General features: G+C 41.1%; 1 protein-coding gene across 3 annotated transcripts in view; it reads right to left on the reverse strand.

Moving 5' to 3' along the window:
• The window catches only part of CEMIP2 (cell migration inducing hyaluronidase 2), an 87414-nt gene that overhangs the window by 13340 nt on the left and 51729 nt on the right, over positions 1–22345 (reverse strand). For all 3 annotated transcript variants that reach the window (XM_023243341.2, XM_003995401.6, XM_045042531.1), the window contains exons 13-19: positions 18704–18835; positions 17439–17474; positions 16295–16450; positions 13501–13678; positions 10716–10931; positions 6564–6772; positions 2157–2339 (exon numbers count right to left, since the gene is read on the reverse strand). In XM_023243341.2, the coding sequence (XP_023099109.2) occupies positions 2157–2339; positions 6564–6772; positions 10716–10931; positions 13501–13678; positions 16295–16450; positions 17439–17474; positions 18704–18835 (1110 nt within the window). The remainder of the gene's footprint in view (positions 1–2156; positions 2340–6563; positions 6773–10715; positions 10932–13500; positions 13679–16294; positions 16451–17438; positions 17475–18703; positions 18836–22345) is intronic.

Raw genomic sequence — 22345 nt, forward strand, 5'->3', positions numbered from 1 at the left:
GCAGCCACTCTGGAAAACACTATGGAGGTTTCTCAAAAAATTAAAAACACAACTGCCCTACGACCCAGCAATTGCACTACTAGGTATTTATCCATGGGATACAGGTGTGCTGTTTCAAAGGGGCACACGCACCCCCATGTTTATAGCAGCACTATCAACAATAGCCAAAGTATGGAAAGAGCGCAAATGTCCATTGATGGATGAATGGATAAAGAAGATGTGGTACATATATACAACAGAGTATTACTCGGCAATCAAAAAGAATGAAATCTTGCCACTTGCAACTATGTGGATGGAGCTGGAGGGTATTATGCTAAGTGAAACTAGTCCATCAGAGAAAGACAAATATCTTATGACTTCACTCACACGAGGAATTTAAAGATACAAAACAGATGAATATAAGGGAAGGTAAGTAAAAATGATATCAAAATAGGGAGGGGGACAAAATATAGGAGACTCTCAAATATAGAAAACAAACGGAGGGTTGCTGGAGGCGTTGTGGGAGGGAGGAATGGGCTAAATGGGAAAGGGGCATTAAGGAATCTACTCCTGAAATCATGGTTGCATTACATGCTAACTAACTTGGATGTAAATTAAAAATAAACAAAATAGGGCGCCTGGGTGGCTGAGTCAGTTGAGCATCCGACTTTGGCTCAGGTCATGATTTCGCGGTTCATGGGTTCGACCCAAAGTCGGGCTCTGTGCTGACAGCTTGGGGCCTGAAGCCTGCTTCCGATTCTGTGTCTCCCTCTCTCTCTGCTCCTCCCCTGCTCACGCTCTGTCTTTCTCTCAAAAATAAATAAAGATTAAAAAAATTTAAATAAATAAATAAAATACCCGGCTGAACAAAATATTTCCCAGCTAATCATGAATTTGTGATCCCCAGACCATCCTCACAAATTTAGGTGTTGCATTTATTTTTGTGGAAAATCAATAGGGAATGTGGAATTTCTGTCATCTGTAGAAGAAAAGTCCAAGTAGGGTGTTTTAAGTCTAATTAGAAATTGAAAATCAGAGACAATTATGGTAAGAGAAGACTTAAGCTGGCCACACTGGCTGCTGGAGGGGTCCTGGAGGGCAAAGGAGCTGCATCTTATTCAAAAACTATTAAGGCACTCGACTAAAACCCGACCTCATTCCCCCATCAGACTCGCCACCCTTCTCCCCATTCTGAACTTGTCTTTCCCCAAACATGCCATGCCACGTTCTTCCATGCCTCCATGCATCTATCCACACTGCTCCTAGGGACACCTAACCCCTCTCTTTTTCCATCTCCTCCTACTGGTTCCTCAGGAGTTAGCCCCATGACTGGGCGTCCTAGACTGAGCTTCTGGGTTACCGCAAAAGGCCTACTGAACATCCTGCTACGGGATTTACAGCATATAATCCTCTAGCTCTCTAATTACTTGCTTGGCATGCCCACATCCTTCAATGGACTGTGAATTTGTGGAAGAAATGAGCCTTATTTACATCAGTATCTTTACAGCCCCTAGACGATGGCACGTGATAGGAATGTCAGCTCAAGGAATGGATACTAAAGGAGCATGCTACTTGTTGGAAGAGTACAGGAGATCGAGCCTACCATAACCCAAAGGCTGAGAGACTGTAACTGGATAAAAGCAGACAAAGCCAACAGGACCCCAGGTGAACAGGATTAGAATTAAAAAGTGGAAAGATGTAGCCTAGAGAGAGTTGAAAGCAAATATGCCATGGTTATACAGTGGTTTGTTTTTGTTTTTTGTAAACTCAAGGTCAACTTGAAAGATCACCTTAAAGGAAGAAAAAAAAAAGAGAGCTTTTGCTGAAATATGAACTATATCACATGTAAATAATCATCTTAAGGGTTGTGATAGAAAAAAATTATTTTGATTTTTCATTGGGCCTACTGGTTCTTTACTGACAAGGATAATTTCTCTCTCTAAATTGCCTTAATAGGTATATGGCAAACATCTTCATTTCATTCCTGCTGCCAACTATAATTACGAGGCATTCTGTCTCTAAACCTCTAATAGTGATGAGCAGAGAATTACCCACATCAGCTGCTTTTCTAAACAGCTGTCACATCACAACCTATTCTCAGTTAGGGTGAAGAACTAGTAATTTCACCATTAAAGAAAAATAGCAATAATTCTCATTCACTGGTTGTGCTTCATTACCCTGTGCCGGAGTCAAAATAGAATTTCCTCTCCGACTGCTTTCTCTGCAATTCCTCCAGTGAATGCACAGGCTCATACTCTTCCATTTTGGATAATGAGCCATTATGGCGCTGTAAAAAGCCAAAGGTGACCTGAAAACTTGTGTTTGATGGATAGCAGAGGCCAACTCGAATCCAGTCATTCCTGTAAAGGAGAGACAATAAAACAATGAATTCACACTTAGGCCTATATAATTTTGAGTATTATAGCATATGTAAATTTCAGCCATGATTTTTCTCCTCCTTAAATTTCTCCTGTGTACTGAGCCACTAACAGTGAAGTCCTGTACCCCAACATACCAGCAAATACCCTATCTTTGTATGTTCCCCACACTTCTCAATATATATATATATACAACAATTGTCTGGCTTATAAAAAATGTCTTAGTTTCAACAGGACCTCAGGGAATGTGAATAGAAGTTGGATAAAATGTACTTAGGCACTGCAAGAAGAGAATAAAGTTAAGTGACATGGCTGGGTATGGGGTATACGAAGATGGAGGAGACACTAAGAGCCTGATAGCGGGAGCATACACCGGTAAAATCTTTGAACAGAACTTTTTTAAATTTTTTAATGTCTACTTATTTAAAAAAAATTTTTTTTTCAACGTTTATTTATTTTTGGGACAGAGAGAAGACAGAGCATGAACAGGGGAGGGGCAGAGAGAGAGGGAGACACAGAATCGGAAACAGGCTCCAGGCTCTGAGCCGTCAGCCCAGAGCCCGACGCGGGGCTCGAACTCACGGACCGCGAGATCGTGACCTGGCTGAAGTCGGATGCTTAACTGACTGCACCACCCAGGCGCCCCAAAGTCTACTTATTTTTGAGGGAGAGAGAGAGAGAGAGACAGAGAGGCAGAACATGAGCAGGGAGAGGGGCAGAGAGAGAGACAGACACACACGGAATCCGAAGCAGGCTCCAGGCTGTCGGCACAGAGCCCGACGTGGCGTTCAAACTCACAAACTATGAGATCATGACCACAGCCGAAGTCTGACGCTAACCAACAGGGCCATCCAGGCATCCCTAAAGAGATCTTCTTCAAAGTAATCTCTGCGTCCAACGTGAGGCTCAAACTCACAACCCTGAGATCAAGAGTTGCATGCTCCACTGACTGAGCCAGCAGGTGCCCCTTCAAAGAATTATTTTGTTTATAAATGTGTTTTTGTCTTTTATTATTGCATTTAGGATAAATACCTAGTGGTAAAATTGCTGAATATAAAGGCATATGTATTTTTAAAGTTTTTGATGCATATTACCAAATTACCATGGTGTTTTTTCCTTATCTGATGTCCTATCTTTAGATATAAAATCAATACTTTCTGAAAACAATTAAAAATATTTCCCTTTTTTGGGGGAATTTTTTTTAAGTGATTTAATGTTTTGTGTGTGTGTGTTTTTTTTGAGAGAGAGAGAGAGGAGAGAGAGAGAGGAGAGAGAGAGAGAGAGAGAGAGCAAGAGGGGAGGGGCAGAGAGAGAGGGAGACACAGAATCTGAAGCAAGCTCCAGGCTCCGTGCTGTCAGCACAGAACCCAACGTGGGGCTCAAACTCAGGAATGGCGAGATCATGACCTGAGGCAAGGTCAGATGCCTAAATGACTGAGCCACCAGGAGCCCCTTCAGGCATTTTTTAAGTTGTGGTAAAATATATGTAACAAAAAGTATCATCTTTTTATCCATTTTAACTCCACAGTTCCATGGCATTAAGTACATTGGCAAGGTTATATAAATCACTACTATTCTAAAGAATTTTTTTTAAGTTTATTTATTTATTTGGAGAAAGAGAGACAACACGCAGGGGAGGGGCAGAGAGAGAAGGGGAGAGAGGATCTAAACCGCGTTCCCGCTAACAGCAGAGAGCCCAATGCTGGGCTTGAACCCACGAACTGTGAGATCATGACCTGAGCCAAAATTGCATGCTTAACCTTAGCCACCCGGATGCCCCCTCTTCTAAAGAATTTTTAGGGGCACCTGGTGGCTCAGTCAGTTAACGGTCCAACTAATGGTATCGGCTCTGGTCGTGAGCCGTTTGTGAATCTGAGCCCTGCGTCAGGCTCTGCGCTGAGCCCACTTGGGATTCTCTCTTTCCCTCTCTCTCTGCCCCACCCTGCTTGTTCTCTCTCTCTCTCTCTCTCAAAAACAAAACAAAACAAAAACAAAACAAAAAAAAAACACTTTAAGCATTGAAACAATATGTAACAAGGCCTTAACATTATTCATGCAGATTTTTACCAGTACTTTCACTAAAGTATAATTAGAAATGCAGACCAAAAATGTCTAAGAAAAGATGCTCTGTGTCATATCATTTATAATAGCAAAAGGGGGATATGGAGAGGCTGGCAGAAGAAACACTAAATGTTCATGGAGGAAGAGAGTAGTTAAATAAATCTTGGTTTATATGCTCAGAAAACACGTGAGGGCGGAGAGAGAGAACAATACGTTTATAATGTCTCACTTCGATTAGAAGAATTCTAGGGTTTTTTTTCCCATTTTCCTCATGTTTTTCTCTATTCTCTTTATTTTGTTTAAGGAATACGTACAGCTTTTGTCATGTTTAAAGTGTTATTTGCAGAAGAGGCACTGTGACAAAACCTATGACCGCTCCATGATCTTATTAAATTTGAGAAGAAAAAAATTATCTGTTTCCTCCTCTTGCCTCTGCCCATGATGTAGTTTTTACAAACTCTGAGCTACTTAAGCAAGGGAAGCTGACTGAACTTCAAAAGCCCCTGCAGATTTTTGAAACTTCTGGGCTCAGCCTTTTTTCACTTTAAAATACTTTTACTTGCTCAGTATTTGTTCAAAAGTTACATGTGATACTTATAGAACCCTGCATACCACGTGGTTGTAATACCTCACCTCAAGTTCGTAACCTGCCAGATATAATTCTTCAAACTACTGATCGCTGACATTTCTCCCTGAGCCTCTATAGCTATCATTTGTTTCTTTCATTGCCTTCTCCGCTGCTCACTCATGGGAGCGATAACATCATACTGGCTTTTAGGAAACTGCCCCCCAGACACACTGTGAACTAAGGATTAGAGATGAGGAGATAGAACAGGATCCAGGCAACAGATGATAATGGCCTGAACTCAGCCACAAGCATCAGAGGTGGAAAGAAGAGGAGAGAGGCAAACAACATTAAGGAGACAGAGCTAACAGGGTTTGGTCACTGATGGGAAGGGATGAAGAAAAAGAAGAGTCAGTGATGACTCCTGGGATTTTTGCCTTGGTTGACTCAGTAGGCAGGGCTGTGATTCTCCAGCAAAGGAACAGAGAAAGTGCAGCAAGTATTATAGGAAAGCAGCAATGGTCCAGTTTAGAGGATGTGCGAGATCTAACAGCTCAGAGCCCGCTGATATTCACCGATCCTTGGAAGTGACCTATTCAGAGCTGAATTCCTACATGTTCTATGCCTCCCTCTGTTCATTTCAAGTGAGCGTTTTAAGAGAGTTCTAACAAGTCAGAGCTTTAAGACCAGCCAGGTGAACAAGCCATTTTGATTTTTCCAGTACATATCTGAGCAGTTTCATGGAGTCTCATAGGTTAACCATCACATATAAATAGATTGGTTACCTCTACCTTTCAAAATAATCCCATCCCTCCCTTCCAGCATCCTCTGTCACCTCCCCTGAGGCCCCCCTATGCTCTTAACACGCTGAATCCATCAGTCCCTGAGCAGAACCAGCTTTTTCTCAAAGGTATTGTTTTTATAACAAGACAGAACACTTAGTATCCCTTCCTCAGGGGTACCTGGGTGGCTCAGACAGTTAAACGTCTGTCTCTTGATTTTGGCTCAGATTGTGATCTAACGGTTCATGGGCTCCAGCCCCACATTGGGCTCTGTGCTGATAGCATGGAGCCTGCCTAGGATTCTCTCTCTCGCCCTCTCTCTCTCTCTCTGCCCCTACCCTATTTGCTCATGCTTTCTCTCTCTCTCTCTTTTGAAGCAAATAAATAATCCTTAAAAAAAAATAAACACTTAAAAACAAAATCACACGACTCTCTTGTGCCAAGTCTGAACTTGGCCTCAAAAATCTTTTCATGTTCTTGATTACCAAGTGCTCAGTTGGAATACCAGATAAAACTTCTTTCCATCTCAGCTATGGGGCATTAAAGTATTCAGCAGACTATATTATAACCTAATGGCTTTCTGCACACAATACCTTGACCATAGACAATAAGAAATGTTTTTAAAATGACAGGATTCAATTGCTTAATCTCATCAGCATAAAATACATACAGCCTCCACATGAGAAGAACAAAGTACATGAAAATTGGCATTCTTTACTCGCTACAGAAAAGTGATAATTCTTCTCCACTAAATTACAACTTGCTCAGCTACTTGAAGTAACCGTAAGAGAGACATACCTGTTGAAGTTTATGAGGTATAGAAAAGCAGTCCGTGGGGCAGGCCCATTCCAGTGGATGGTATAGCCCTTCTCCAGCATGATCACAGGCTGGTACTGAGGAAAGGTGGCCTTCTGGTTAATGCCTCGGAGCACCATCGGATAGGAGGGATACTCATCTCGTGCGATGGTCATCGTCAGATTCTGAGTGCTCCATGTCTGGACATAAACCTTCAAAAAACAATTAAGAATGAAAGGGAAGGCGGCGCCTGGGTGGCTCAGTCGGTTGAGCAGCCGACTTCGGCTCAGGTCATGATCTCGCGGTCCGTGAGTTCGAGCCCCGCCTCGGGCTCTGTGCTGATGGCTCCGAGCCTGGAGCCTGTTTCAGATTCTGTGTCTCCCTCTCTCTGACCCTCCCCCGTTCATGCTCTGTCTCTCTCTGTCTCAAAAATAAATAAAAGTTAAAAAAAAAAAAAAAAAGAATGAAAGGGAAGAAGACTCTTAACTACAGAGAACAAACTGGTGGTTCCCAGAGGGGGAGGTGGGTGAGGGGATGGGTGAAATAGGTGATGGGGATTAATACACTTATCAGGGCACCTGGGTGGCTCAGTCGGTTGAGTGTCCAACTTCAGTTCATGATCTCGAGGTTCGTGGGTTCAAGCCCTGCGTCAGGCTCCGTGCTGACAGCCCGGAGCCTACAGCCTGCTTCAGATTTTGTGTCTCCCTCTCTCTCCGCCCCTCCCTTCCCTCTCAAAAATAAACAAACACTTAAAAAAATTTTTTTAAAGCACACTTACCATGGTGAGCACTGAGTGATGTATAGAATTGCTGAATCACTATATTATACACCTGACACTAACACTATATGTTAAGTCTACTGGAATTAAAACTAAAAGCTTGATACAAACTTTTAAAAAGAATTAAGGAGGAGAGAGCACAAGCTTAAATAGCTAAACAAACATTTCCAGCACAAAGCCCAGTGTCTCTACTTTCAGAACAGAGGTTCTGTGATCTGAGCCAGACTAAACGAGTAGAAGCCAACTTCATCGTAAGTTATACTTAAAATGAAGCCCTACTTAAACTGAAATGGTAAAACCAGACCAGGCATTCTGCTAGCCAAGATCTTCATCATCTCCTCCGCCACAACGGGCCAGCTTATTCATCAGAATATAAAGCCTTTGCGGCTTACACAGCTTGTCAAAGAAATACCTCAGTCTGAAGAACACACATCCAAAAAAAACCCGTAAATTAACGTGAAACCTGATACCCTCCAGTCAAATCTGAAAGCCTTTTCTCTAAAACAAGAGATGGAAAACTGAAATATCTTAGAGCTTCGGCTTTTCATTTTCCATGACCTACATCAGCCCAAGAAGTCATTTTTCACCCATTCAAAAAAAAAAAAAAAAAAAAAAAAAAAAAGGCTTTATAAAGCACTTTACAAAACCTGGAAAAATATATTAAACAGAGACAACTTTGAGAATTCTGAATTTATTCCAGTGGTATTTGAGCCCTTGCTCTGCCAAAACAAAACCTTCCCCAAATGCATCCTCTAAAGAACAAACCTCAGAACAATTTCCTAAAGCAAATCAGTATCCTGTAACAGGATCCCCAGAAGTCTTAAAACATTTGCAGAATACTGTATTTAATCCACAATATTTCTCTATTTTTCTTCCTGGCATTTCTACAGTTTTGTACATATTGAGCCAGGAAAGCTTAAGTCTCATTTGTGTTTCAACACAATACTCTCCTTTCTGATACCACTTAAAGATTTAAAATAGATGGGAAATATATATTTTGAGATTACTGACTGTCTTCATTTAAATATGTATATTTAGTATGTACTATATATTATAGTTACTACAAATAACATACTTATTTTTTTAATTATTATTATTTTAATGTTTATTAATTCTTGAGACAGAGACAGAGTGTGAACAGGGGAGGGGCAGAGAGAGAAGGAGACACAGAATCTGAATCAGGCTCCAGGCTCTGAGCTGTCAGCACAGAGCCCGACGTGGGACTTGAAACCACGGAACTGTGAGATCATGACCTGAGCCGAAGTCGGACGCTTAACTGATTGAGCCACCCACGCACCCCATAACATACTTATTTTTAAACACAGGTTTATATTTAACCTGTAGGTTATATATAATACATATTGTTTTTAAAAATGTTTATATTTAACCTGTATTTATTTATAGGTTATATAAATGTCATATATATACATGTATATATTACAAAATATAAGTTAAAATAAAATATTAAAACTAGCTTACACCATAAAAAACAAGTTATATATAACAGGTTATATATAATATATAATGGGAGATAGATAGATAGATAGATAGATAGATCTCCTCCCTTCTTCCAAATCCGGGAAGATATGAGGTAGCACATATTACCTTAATTCTCCTATGTTACCACCTTTTTTCCTGAGCCCCTTTAACCCTTGGGTTAGCAAAAAACAAGCATCCCATTAAAATATATTTACAAACAGCTAAGTAATTGTTATTCTATCTTGAGATCCAGGTGTTCTACCCTTTGCTTAAAGACATAAAGTCTTCTACAAATGTCTGCAGATCTGGGCCCCCAGCCCAAATCCCAAATTCTCAGGAGAAAATTTCTGACCTGTGGTCCTACCATTCCCAGAGCCTCCTAGGAAGTATTAGATGACTTATTTCTTTCCTCATCCTTCAGTAAAAAGTGAATTACTACTCTGCTTTATAAAATGGAAGGATCAGGCTCACATTCTCAAATACACTTGAAATCCAAAGGGTTGACAGATGCATCTATAATAATTTTTTATTTCCTTGGTGAGTACACACCACTTTCAGACAGACACATACACACGAAACTTAACTAAAACTATAGTTACAAAAAGGAGCTAAAAGCTTTTTGTTTTAATTCTAAAATTTCTTCTTTTTTTTTTTTAAGTAGGATTCATGCTCAGTGTGGAGCCCAGTGTGAGACTTGAACTCACAACCTTGAGATCAAGACCTGAGCTGAGTTCAAGAGTTGGATGCTTAAACGACAGAGCCACCAAAGCACCTTGTAATTCTAGAATGTGTATAGCTTCCTAGGCATTGATAGGTTACTTAGTTTTAGCAGTCAATTCTGATTAGGAATAAAATGAAAGGGGGGCACCTGGGTGGCTCAGTTGATTGAGCTTCCGACTTCAGCTCAGGTCATGATCCCAGGGTTCGTGGGTTCGAGCTCCATGTTGGGCTCTGTGCTGACAGCCTGGAGCCTGCTTCAGATTCTGTGTCTCCCTCTCTCTGTCCCTTCCCCACTCAGGCTCTATTGCTCTCAAAAATAAACATTTAAAAAAAAATTTTTTTAAGAATAAAATGAAAGGAAAAAAGAAATTACATTTTAAACCATGTTTTCTTCTTTACTCGAGTTAATTCTCCATTTTTTCCTTGTCCTTCCCAGGACTTAGGCAAGAATAACATTTTTTTTTCCATATTGGAATGAGAAATCCCCCAACAAAGAAGCTAATACTCCTTTAAAGTAAGTCAGGAGACTCCTTCCCATCTTCATCCCTCTGCCAGATTCCCTAATTTAGTAGAGATAATGACCCTGAGAGCAAAGAATAAATCCCCCTCTCAGGGGGCACAGCTGTCGCATGACAAAGAAACCTGGCGTAAGACTGAGGAAATATGGGTTCTCACGCCAACCATATCCCAACTATATTTAACCAAGGGCGAGTCGTACTATTTCTGTTGGACCCACTTTTCCACCTGTTTAATTAATTTGGAGCAGTGGAACCTTAAATAAAACTGTACGAGTCCATGGGGCACCAAAGTGGCTCAGTCCATTAAGCGTCTGACTCTTGATCTCTGTTCAGGTCGTGACCTCACTGTTTATGAGTTCCAGCCCTATGTCGGGCTCCATGTTAACAGTGCAGAGCCTGCATGGGATTCTCTCTCCCTCTCTCTCTGCCCCTCTCCCGGGCTTGCTCACATACGCTCTTTTTCTCTCTCTCCAAATAAATAAACTTAAAAAAGTTTGTCTGAGTCCATGACTCCTAATGATTTTTTTTTTCTTTTTTCCTAAAGGAAGGTCATGCCTTGGAAAGTATCGACCATGCTGAGGAGCAGAGGAGTACTCCTCGTGGAAGTGGTGCTATTAGGAGCTGGTTAGGAATCAGGCACCAGAGAGCATTCTGGCCTACCTGGGCATAGTTCCCGCTGCAGACCACTGCATTCCACTTGGTAATATTCACGCAGCTTGGGTGGCGGATCAGGTAATTGTCGATTCTTCCCACATACGCATCCTTGTATCCTGTCACAGAGCCGTCGATGTCGTGGAATATGGAGTTCTTATCACCATCCAGCTCACAATCTTCAAACCAGGGGCCAGGCTTCCCAAAGAAGACATTCAGAGAGACCTGCCAGCAGTGAAAGACAAGGACATCACAAAATGAAGGCTTCTGCATTCCTGGCCAGCGTCCCCTGCAAGGATCCAACTGCATATCCCTTACAACTGCTTTGAGGTCAGAGCAGTTCTGAGTCACAGTTCATAGTTGTCAACCGTGGCACCCAAAGTTTTCACTTAATTATGACATGGTTCATTGGTGTGGGGGGGGGGGAGGGGGGAAATTACCAAGCCTTGTGGAGTTCAAGTGGTAAATGTTAAAAATATAGCTGGTGTTTCCCTTTATCTTCCATTTAAATTTTTTTTTTTCAACGTTTATTTATTTTTGGGACAGAGAGAGACAGAGCATGAACGGGGGAGGGGCAGAGAGAGAGAGAGACACAGAATCGGAAACAGGCTCCAGGCTCTGAGCCATCAGCCCAGAGCCTGACGCGGGGCTCGAACTCACGGACCGCAAGATCGTGACCTAGCCGAAGTCGGGCGCTTAACCGACTGTGCCACCCAGGCGCCCCATATCTTCCATTTAAAAACTATGACCTGCTCTCCAGACAAAACTAACCTATGGTAAGAGAATCAGAACAGTTGTGGGGAAGGGAAATATGGAGCCATGCATATTTGTTAAAAATTATACCTTGATTTTATAAATTCTATCTTCTGAGTTAGTCATTTTATTTCACTCCAAATGCTTTAGTTGCTTGTTCATTTGACTCCTTACCAACCCCCCCCCCACCAAAAAACATGTACAGTTCCAAATCAAAACAAAGGCCAAGTGTTGCCTTGGTATGCTGGGTGACCACTGAACTCACTCGAATCTGCTAGAAAGTGTATGTTACTTTCTCGTCAACATAGACCAAACCCAGCTCAGTAATTTTTATATCAGGTAGAGTTAATTTAAAGCTTTTATTAAACATGTAGTACACAACTGCGAAGCAGGCTGCAGATTACATGTTTTATAGTCTTTAGCTGCTTCTTATTAGTGGTAAATTATTCATACTATTCAAGGGGTGCAGACACACCTTTTTTTTTTTGAGAGAGAGAGAGAGAGAGAGCACAAGCAGGGTAGGAGTAGAGAGAGAGGATCCAAAGCAGGCTCTACACTGACAGCAGCAAGCCCGATATGGGGGCTCGAATTCACCAACCCTGAGATCATGACCTGAGCCAAAGTCAGACACTTAACTGACTGAGTCACCCAGGTGCCCCATCATGCTCAGATGATTTAAAGTCAAACTGAACGTCTAAATGATAAGCAATTCAATGAAAAATCACTGATGTCTGGGACACGTGGCTGGCTCTAGGTTCTTAGTCACAGGCTTTTTTTCTCATTTCCCTTGTACATCCTGTTGTTAAACCTAAGAGAAGTCTGGGCATGTTTCCCACTTTTCAGGGAGCACAAATGTGGCAAACCATTCCCTTTACAAGCTGTTCCCAGGGCGTGAGCACCATCGGACCTCCTGGATGATGACCACCGCGTTTGCACGGCAGGGATGTTAGAAGTCGGAACTCCACAACCAACACAACACCTGATGAACTGTTTCTCAGAACGACTGTGTCATCGTCACTGCAGCTCCATGTATGGAGGTCTGTGTGCACAGCAGGTGAACACCCGGCCTCCACACTGGAGAGCTGCTCCAAAGACCGTCCTATTTATTCACGTGGGAAGCTGCCTGCTAGGGTCGCCCTCCCTCTTCCCCTGCAGTCATGCGGCCGAAAAGAGAGCCAGCCAACCAAGCTGGCATCCCAATTTGCACCTGTGCCTCTGTTTCCTGCCTCAGCCATTCTGGAAAACCAGATACAGGCTTTGGTAAACTATCTCATGTTCTATTTTAAACTAGGCTACCACAGAGTCAGCCCATGGACGTGAATGAGAGAGGCATGAGCCACTTCCCAGTCGTGGCCGCCTGTGGAAGCGGCGAGCGAGATGGTCTGAGACTCAATCTCCACGTACCAAGGTCATTTTGGAACTGGCGAGATGGTGGAGGGAGAGGTACGTAACCTTACTGTCCTGTGTACTAACGGTACAGGGGTCACCGATGAAACTACTAAGAAAACAAACGATTCCTGTGGGCCACTGTACTGTAAACGATGATTTCTCGGTCTTCTTTGCAGTCTTCGTAAAAACCTTCTGACAGTTTTTATCCATATTTGCTTTATACCACCCCAGGACTCCTCTTCTTCCCCATCCTTTGTCCTGTTTCCCCAAAAGAATAAGCCCCAGACAAGTAGAATACCAGGCAGAACTCAAATCGCTTCACAGATTATCACAATGAACTTCCCCAAATCCTATGTCCTCTGGTTCCTATGAAACTCTTACCATCCTCAGTCCCGCGCTATCACTTTAAGACACTGTCCCTTTAGAGATATCACTTGAATGTCAAAAATACCCCTGGTCACATGGGATTTCTGTTCTCACCTTGAACTCAACGGGACAGCGTGCATGGAATGAGGAGTCTCTTGCACGTACTTCTCCTCCCAGCTGTAAAGACTCAGTACGAACACTTGGTTCGTGTGTTTGTCTCTGGGGATGTGCTACCCCTCTTGCTCCTGTCGTGGTCACCACATAGGTACCGTAAGAACATACTTACGTGTGGACCAAACTTCACGAGGGAGATGTTATTCCTGGGAGTTATCTGCCAGGGATTCTTCACAAGGAAGCCGATAGCACTGGTGTACCTATCTGGAGTTGGCACATATTTTTTGAAAGTGCACCTGGTTAGATGAATGGGCCCATCATAAATCTGAAAGCCTCTAATTGGGAACGTCCTGTTGAAATACAAGATTGTGTTTAGTGTGCACGGGCCCATCCCTGCACCGGCACGTCACTTACAAGTTTGTTTTATAAACACTGTTGAATATCTCATACACGCTAAGCACAATTCTAGGATACAGCGGTACCATGACAAAATCCCCGAGCAGGACAGTGGAAAAGGCAAACAGAAAAACAAGGATAATTTCAGGCAGTGAGTGTTGTGCAGGCAGAGACACGGTAATACAATAGGTTGGGTAGAAGAGAGACGCTGTTTTGGACAGAACGGAGGCCTCTCTGAAGAGGTGATTTTTGCTTCCTTGAATCAACTCAGTCAAGACCTTTTATTTGGGAACTCCTATACTTTGGTTTTGGTTCCAAAATCTCTGGCAGGAGAATAAAAGACCAATCTGTGCTTTCACAGAGAGAACCTCCTTTCAAGCCACTAAATGATAGTAATAAGATGAAATGATACACTTAAAAGCATAAAAGTGTAAATCCTCAAGGCTTACTATGTCAAAGGGGTTGGCTGGATTGAGAAATTTGGTTTATTCATTTTCCTCCTTTCTGTTCAAACACTAACTCCTTAACCTACTAATCATATATCATTAATCATAATTAAGGTACAAAACCCATAATATTCTGGATCCCTTAGGTTTCTCCCCCTGTTAAATTCTTTAACGGCACTGCAGAGGATTCCTACAGCAACATCAGTTTACAACTTGGCAGTGTTTTACAGTGAAAACATACATGCCAGCAAGAAAATGAAGTAGCCTGCTTAAAAATCTATGCACCTTGATGAACGTCTAAGGATATACCCAAAATGGCTCTCTCTCATAGAAAAAGTTGTAAAGATACAGTAAAATAAACACTGGATCCACTGACCAAGGAGGACTCTTTGTTTTCGAAAATCTTCCTTCATGAAGAAGCGATAAGAATTTTGAAACAGATCTGAAGGCCACCTCGAATCAAAATTTTGCACACCTGAAACTAACATAATATTGTATGTCAACTATACTTCGATTAAAAAAGAAAAATGGAGGGGGTGGCGCCTGGGTGGCTCAGTCGATTGAGCGTCCAACTCTCGATTTTGGCTTCGTTCATGATCTCCCAGTTGTGAGATCGAGTTCCATGGCGGGCTCCACGCTGGTGGTGGGGCCTGCTTAAGATTCTCTCTGCCCCTCTCCTTCCTTTGCCCCCTCCCCCACTCAGGAGTGGGCGCTCTCTCTCAAAAAAGAAAAAGAAAAAAGAAAAAGAGAGAGAGAGAAAAAAGAAAAAGAAAAACACGAGAGGCCAATGTCAAGTGAAAAGAATGGAACTGGGCACCATCATACTGTAGCCAAACGCTAGCCAATATACAGCTATTTTTCGTTACACGTTAGAAGAGACAGCTACAGCCCAATCTTGACAGGCACATCACAGCGATGAAGGCGGACTAACAGGGTTTGAATCCCACCTCAGCTACTTTTAGTGAGCTCCTCATTTATAAAGCAGGATAATGACAGTACCTACCTCACTGGGCTTTGCGAGGATTGAGTGAAGAATAAAGTATTTAGAACGGGGCCTGACACATGGCAAGCACTTAAGAAACGTCAGCTATTAAAAATCCACGAAGTTTCTTCCCTCACGGCTTCCACAGTCTGACTAACAGGAGGGCTACACAGAGCGTAGCTTATAAGGGCATTCAGGATTTCCCAACAACAAGCAAAGGGGGAGTGGAACCAAGCTCACTCTTTGCCAGAGGCTAGTAAAAGCCCTTTTGCCAACACTCACCGCGCTGCCCCTCAAAGTGAGCAGTCTGTGTGGCCCATCCCCCCGACCCGTCCTAGCCCAGTGCCCACCTACAGTGTATAACTTTAAGGGAACTGATGCTTGATGAATTCTGGCAGCGGGTCCAACGTGAGACCTTCGGAACATGAGTTGTTCTCTGTTTTTCTCACAAGTAAAATGAGGACAATTCCAAACTGGGTCTCAGAACCGAGGTATGGGTTAATTACTTGCTAGTTCCCTAAAAGCTCTAAAGAATCTTTCTGGTGCTAAGTACTATTTTAATGACTCTGTGATTATTTTGACAGAAAACATGCCAAAAGTCTACTCTGTACAGCTGAAACACTGGTAATTACACAGCCGTGGTTCGGTTTTGAGTCAGCTTTGGCATCTATCAACTCTTATTTTCTAGGACTTTTTTCAATAAGTTATTTCCTTTTTCCAGTGGCTATTTCTGCAAACCCACCTCACAAATTGAGGCAAGAGTGACCTAACGTCATAGTTTACAGTTTGGCCACTTTCTGTGGCTCAAGAAAGAAGAAAACAAAAAAGTCAGCAGCTTATATAAGGCCTTAAGCAAGGAATGAAAAACAAGATAGTTTCCTTCGTTATATAATTAATAATGAAATCTATAAAGTGCTTGATAGTTAATGCTCCAAAATTCCAGAGTCTACCCAGTTGTAATAGTAATGATATAATAATAATGATAATAATAATAATAATAATAGTAATAATAATAAGATAAGGTGGGGAAAACCATCACAGAGGGAACGAATGCACCCAGGATTACTGCAGAAACTTCCGATAAGGGTGAGGTTTTCACTTATTGTTCAAATTTAACAGTCTACTGCTAAAGCAATGCTTACCTGTTCCTAGGTAGGGTCCGAGGCTTCTGGTCTATTCCTCCAGTGCCTACATATTTGTTCTGGCCACCCTGAAAGCCATAATTCCTGCTCTCCCCAACAAAGAGAGATTCGGATACCTCCTGGCTGGAACCTTCATCACTGGGGAAGCTTCCATCACTGTTAAAATGAGAAGAACCGTTACCTCCCACCTCCAGGAAATTTAAATTGGCCCTCAAATCCAGACACGCCATAACTTAAAAGCTAAAAATTTGCAAAACAGATAGGAGCTTTTTCTAATGCATATTATCAAGTCATCAAAAAGTCCTTCTAAACTGTGAACATACCTCGTATAAATTAATACATGGTTTGCACATGAAACAGGTGACATTTCATTTAAAAGCAACAATTGATTATTTTAGTCTCCAACAACAGTATTGTACATGGGGGATGAACTTGCCCTGAGTTTAACAGTTAGATGACAGTCATATTTAAGACAGTACCCAAATAACTCTTGTCTGGAGAAAAATATGTAACATTAAAAGTTCGGTTCTTAAAGATCACTGCAAAATTAGACCAGGTTCTAAGAAAGAAAATATTTAAATATTTTTTTAATGTTTATTTATGCTTGAGAGGAGGTGGGGTGGGGAGATAGAGAATCTCAAGCAGGCTCCAGGCTCTGAGCTGTCAGTGCAGAGCCCGATGCGGGGCTCAAACTCACCAGCTGTGAGATCATGACCTGAGCTGAAGTCGGACACTTAACCGACTGAGCCACCCAGGCGCCCCTAAGAAAGAAAATATTTAATATGCTCCCAACTTTTCTTCCCTTCCTCTCAAGTGTTTTCTCCTAAGCAAAAAAATATGACAGGCCAATCCTTCTACAGAATTCCAGCTATATTAACCTATGACTTTGGAGCGAATTCAATTAATTAAGAAAAATGTATTTTGGCCCTCTAGTGGTATCAGGAAGTGGGTGCTGTTTTGTTTGTTTTTTCAACTGCCAACATAATGGTAGAACAATCCATGTGTGATCAAACCCACCCCTCCCCGCCAAACACACACACACACACACACACACACACACACACACACACACACACAAAACCAGGGCTGTTTTACCTTACAGCTTTGAAATAATCAGATAAGTGTTTTAAAAACAATTACAAACCTGGCAAAGGTCAGTCCTATTCCATTATCTGCAAATCTATGAGAAAAGAGAATAAAAGAACATTTAATTTATCACCTCATGTAAGAGATAATTTGTCTCAATATTTAATTTTTGGGAAAATCCAGGAGGTTCCAATAATGTTTACTCCCCAAGACCACAAGAAAATGTTTCACTTCCCAATAACTTAAAGCACATACTCCACAGTGCAAGTAGCGTTGCTGATTACCGGCCACATGACCTTGGGTAAGGCATTCACCTTGACTCTCCCTCAGTTTTCTCACCTAGAAGTTGAACCGAGAACATAACCTTCCTCAATGGATACTTGAGGGCATTGAACATACTAATTAATGCCAACCCTTTAGGACAGTGCCTGTACACAGTAACCAGCACACAAGTGTGAGCTATATTATTTATGACTATTTTTGAAAACAATTAGGTCATGGGATTCTCTTCCAATTTTTCAACATTAATACCCAAGCTATTTCTACAGATTTAATACAAAACTAATTTTTTGCATGATGAAAGTCAGAGGTGACAGTAAAATGCCAAGAAGCTAATGTCAGTGCCAGTCGGAAAAAAAACATGTTTTTCTAGACTCTTGAACACCAAATCTTAGCTCAACATACATCAGACTTCTAAAATTATGCAAACGGGGAAAAAATTAAGATGCTTACTGCCTCAAGTCATATTAAGCCATAAGTCAACAGACTTAGTAAGGTGGAATTCACGACTTGTATTTGTAATGGCAGTGGGAGAGCAACAGAAAAACTTCTGAGTTTCCAAAAGGAAGGGAAAAAAATCCAGGTAGTTTCAAAATCTTTATTTAGCTCTCTGACATAGACGATACTTGTTATATAAAGTTAAATCCGCAACTCCTGTTCAATCTCATCAAAAAACTCTCGTGTCACCAGATGAGTTCAATTCCAATAAAAGCAACAGAAAGAACGATTCCAAACATTTGCTGCCTATGAGCACAAGCAAACACTTCCTCAGAGCTCACCCCGTCTGTTAGTAATAATAGTAATATGATTCCAGGGGTGCCCGCTGGCTCAGGTAGGAGAGCGGGTGACTCTTGATCTCGGGGTGTGAGGTCCAGCCCCACATTGAGTGTAGAGATTACTAAACATAAATAAATTTAAAAAAATAATAATAATATAATTCCAGAAACTATCACTGTATTTTCAGCACACTGAGTTGTTTTAAATTGCCTTAAAAAAATAAACACATAGGTGCCATCAGATGATGACTTTGTAGAGAATACCTACGCTGAATTCTGAACGACAATGTCTCCCCCTCTGACCCAAGCTCCATTGTCATTATTTTTAAAAGAAATGAGCCTGTCAATTAAAGCAGCAACACGTGGCTTTTCAGGGTCCGCATCCTGATGAGGCCTAAATCTTGGAGTTTAAAAAAAAAGAAGAAGAAGAAGAAAAAGGACTTTTTAAACAAGCATTGGAAATCATTTATTTTACAATTGTAAACTTAAGTGTCAGAAGGCAGGATTTACATATGACCAAGACAAACAAAATCTTAATGCACAATTTACAACTTAATTATTTGTATTTCAGATACTGAAAAAAAATTACATTTATTTATAGAAGTTTCCCAAGAACTGCTTTCATATTTTCTTATTGTTTTAAAGCAACTTACATTATAGAAGAGGACACTACAGAACATTCTAAGCACTAAAACCATTTCAAAACAAATAAACAAAAACCTCAGACCAAAAAAATCTGGTATGTTTTCACAAATTCTCAACTACATGACACTAATATAAACACACTGAATAAATTCATCAGGTATTTTAACATACATATATGCAAACTAGAGTATTATTCGAGTTGTGTGCTAGTGAGATGTTTTAGATACAGAGATAAAACTAGTTCAATATTTAAAATGCCTAAATTTAAAACAGAGTGTATTTAATTAACTTGGCAATTACAAAGACTGAATTTTACTTCTTCTTTCTCTTCCTTCTACAACACTTACAAGGACCTTAAAGAAAAGGTCAAAAAAATTGGTGTCAACCACTATATAAATCAAATAAATAATTCTATAAAGCCACCTGGTTTTTAAATGTTTGTTTATTGAAAGAGAGAGAGAGAGAGAGAGAGAGAGAGAGAGAGAGAGAGAGAGAGAATCCTAAGCAGACTCCATGCTGTCAGCACAGAGGCCAACAAGGGGCTCGAACTCATGAACCATGAGATCATGACCTAAGCCGAAATCAAGAGTAGGACACTCAACTGACGAAGCCACCCAGGCGTCCCAAGGCCACCTATTTTTTAAAAAAGATCATTTCTATCTTAATTTTTACAAAGCTGGGGGGTGAGGATGGGGGAGAAACAACTAGATAATTTTCCAAAAACCAATTCAGCAGGCTGAGATTTTCAAACCATGCAGTCAGGAAATACCATTTGCACAAATGTCATTACCATAGTTGCTGGCACAGTAGATGCTATCATGGGAGAAGACGACATGCACAGAAAACAGCAAGTGAGAAGGTCCTTAGGCATGAGTGAGCTTGGCCAAGGAACAAATAAATTGGCTGGAGAGTAAGAAGCATGGGGCAGAGGACAGAGAGGTGAGCATATGCCAGGCAATGTAAGGGCCTAGGGAGAGCAGGACACAAGGCAGGTGATGGTCAAAGAGTACAAAGTTTTAGTTATACAATATAAATAAATTCTAGAGGTCTATCATACAGCACAGTGCCTTAGCTAATAATACTCTATTGTGCACTTAAAATTTGCTAAGCCAATAGATCTTAGGGTAAATGTTCTTACCACAAAAACATAAAAAATATTCTTAAATTTTTTTAATGATAACAATAAAGGAAGGTGAGAAAACTTTGGGAGATGATGGCTATGTATATGACCTTGATGGTGGTGATGGTTTCGTGGGTGTATACCTATCCCCAAACTCCCTGAGATGTATACATTAAATACACACAGCTTTTTAGATGGTAGTCATACCTCAATAAAGCAGGTGGATAGAGAGGGGGCGGGGGGGAGGGAGACGGACAGTCTTCAGAAACAAGGAATCAAGGAAGTGATACAACTGATTTCACTTTTTTCTTATAAACTGGTCACTCACTGCTACTTGGTGAAAGGACTGTAGAGAATGGACCATAGGAGACCAGTCTGGAAGCTTTATACCCATCCTTAGATTGTGTACATGGCCCCTTACACTAAAGAGCTCTGACCTAATAGGTGAAATGTCTGACTCTGGGCCATCACCCACTCTCTGGTAATTGCAGTTGCTGCCAAACAGCTTTGCAGTCATTACGCAGTATCAAGCAGATGGAAGAGTTCTGGAAAGAAGACTACACAATGTTCTACAAGAAAGTTAAAAAAAAGAAAAAAAAGGATCCTAAAGCAACACTGATTCTCTGCTGTAGCCATCTCACCTTTTCTGAAATTCCAATCCATATACATCAATTGTTGACTGCTTGCTTGGATACCCTTTACTTCTAACCTCTTTCCCACTTGATCTGTAGGCGATAGCTAACTTTCCCAATTTTTCACCATCCTCATTCACGAGCTTTCAGCACACTTTCCAACCTCCCTTAACTGGCCTTGGCCTTAAATACTACCTGGTTTCTGTGCTCTTTCATTCCCTTAGACGAAACGTCCCAATCTGACACCAAGAGCTTTCTTGGGTTACAATTTCCCATCTTTGGATGCCAATAATTTCACATCTTGAAGACACACGGAAAGGCTCATCTGATTAATTGTTGAGTCAACTTTCCCTTTGTTGTACAGACTAAATATCTTCTGGATCCCATGAGCCTTATGTTTAATTCATGGGCTGGTTTATTACTCATTGTGTTAGTGTTTTATCATTCTTACTCATGTCTGGACTGTATGAATGTACGTGGGCATATTCTATACATGAGTTTATACAAAATTAAATATATACACCAACTGCCAAATGTCTTATTCATCTTCCATAATCAGTTCTTTCCAGTAACAACTTCTAAATGGAGTCTAATTCCCACTATGTATGCATTTATAAACTGGTAAGAGAAATAATGAAGAGCAGAGAAAAAATTACCATTATCATAATATATACACATACCCAGTAAAGAACTTCTCAGGCCATTATGGATAAATTGTTTTACTGTCAAGCCTGATTAAAGCACCAATGAATTTCTGAAATATATTTTCTCATTCATCCATTCATACACACACACACAACTTTTTAAGGCAGGGAAGAGAAAATCAATTGTGTTGTGTTTAAGCATTTTTCTGTTAATACTAAGCAAAGTACACATTACTAGTTCTACCAGTTAAAATAAACTCTTAAAAAGCAGCCGTGTCCTGTCAGCAAAGATTTCTTTGTTTTGCGAGTTAATATCCTCTTCTTGGTTCATAGTCCACTGTCATCTCTATGCTCCTTTTTCTTTTAAAATTTATCTCCTATCTTCCCATTTCATATCTTGCTTAGCTATTAGGTGTCCAGTAACTTGTGTTTTATTTAAATAACGTCAAGAGTTTCCTGGTTTCTCAAATGTCATCTGATCATTGCTTTAAAATATTTCAGGCTCAACTTGACCTTTAAGTAGTCCTGATGAGTAATTTTACTAACTGTACTTTCTCCAGTTTTCTCCTGGCCTCGTGCCTTATTACTGTGTCGCAAAGATCTTGCCTCACACTTAAGTGGACGTACCAACCTACAGTGAGGATCCTATCTTATTCCCTTGTGAACAGTAGGGCCTGGTGTCTTTTTCTTAAATGTCTATCAAAAGAGCCTATTAAACCTAGCACCCTTTAGAAACTGTAAGTTGGTGGGGCGCCTGGGTGGATCAGTCTGCTAAGTGTCCAACTTTAGCTCAGGTCATGATCTTGCAGTCTGTGAGTTTGAGCCCTATGTCATTCTCTGTGCTGACAGCTCAGAGCCTGGAGCCTGCT

This window comes from Felis catus, chromosome D4, assembly GCF_018350175.1.
Source record: "Felis catus isolate Fca126 chromosome D4, F.catus_Fca126_mat1.0, whole genome shotgun sequence".
Lineage (NCBI taxonomy): Eukaryota > Metazoa > Chordata > Mammalia > Carnivora > Felidae > Felis > Felis catus.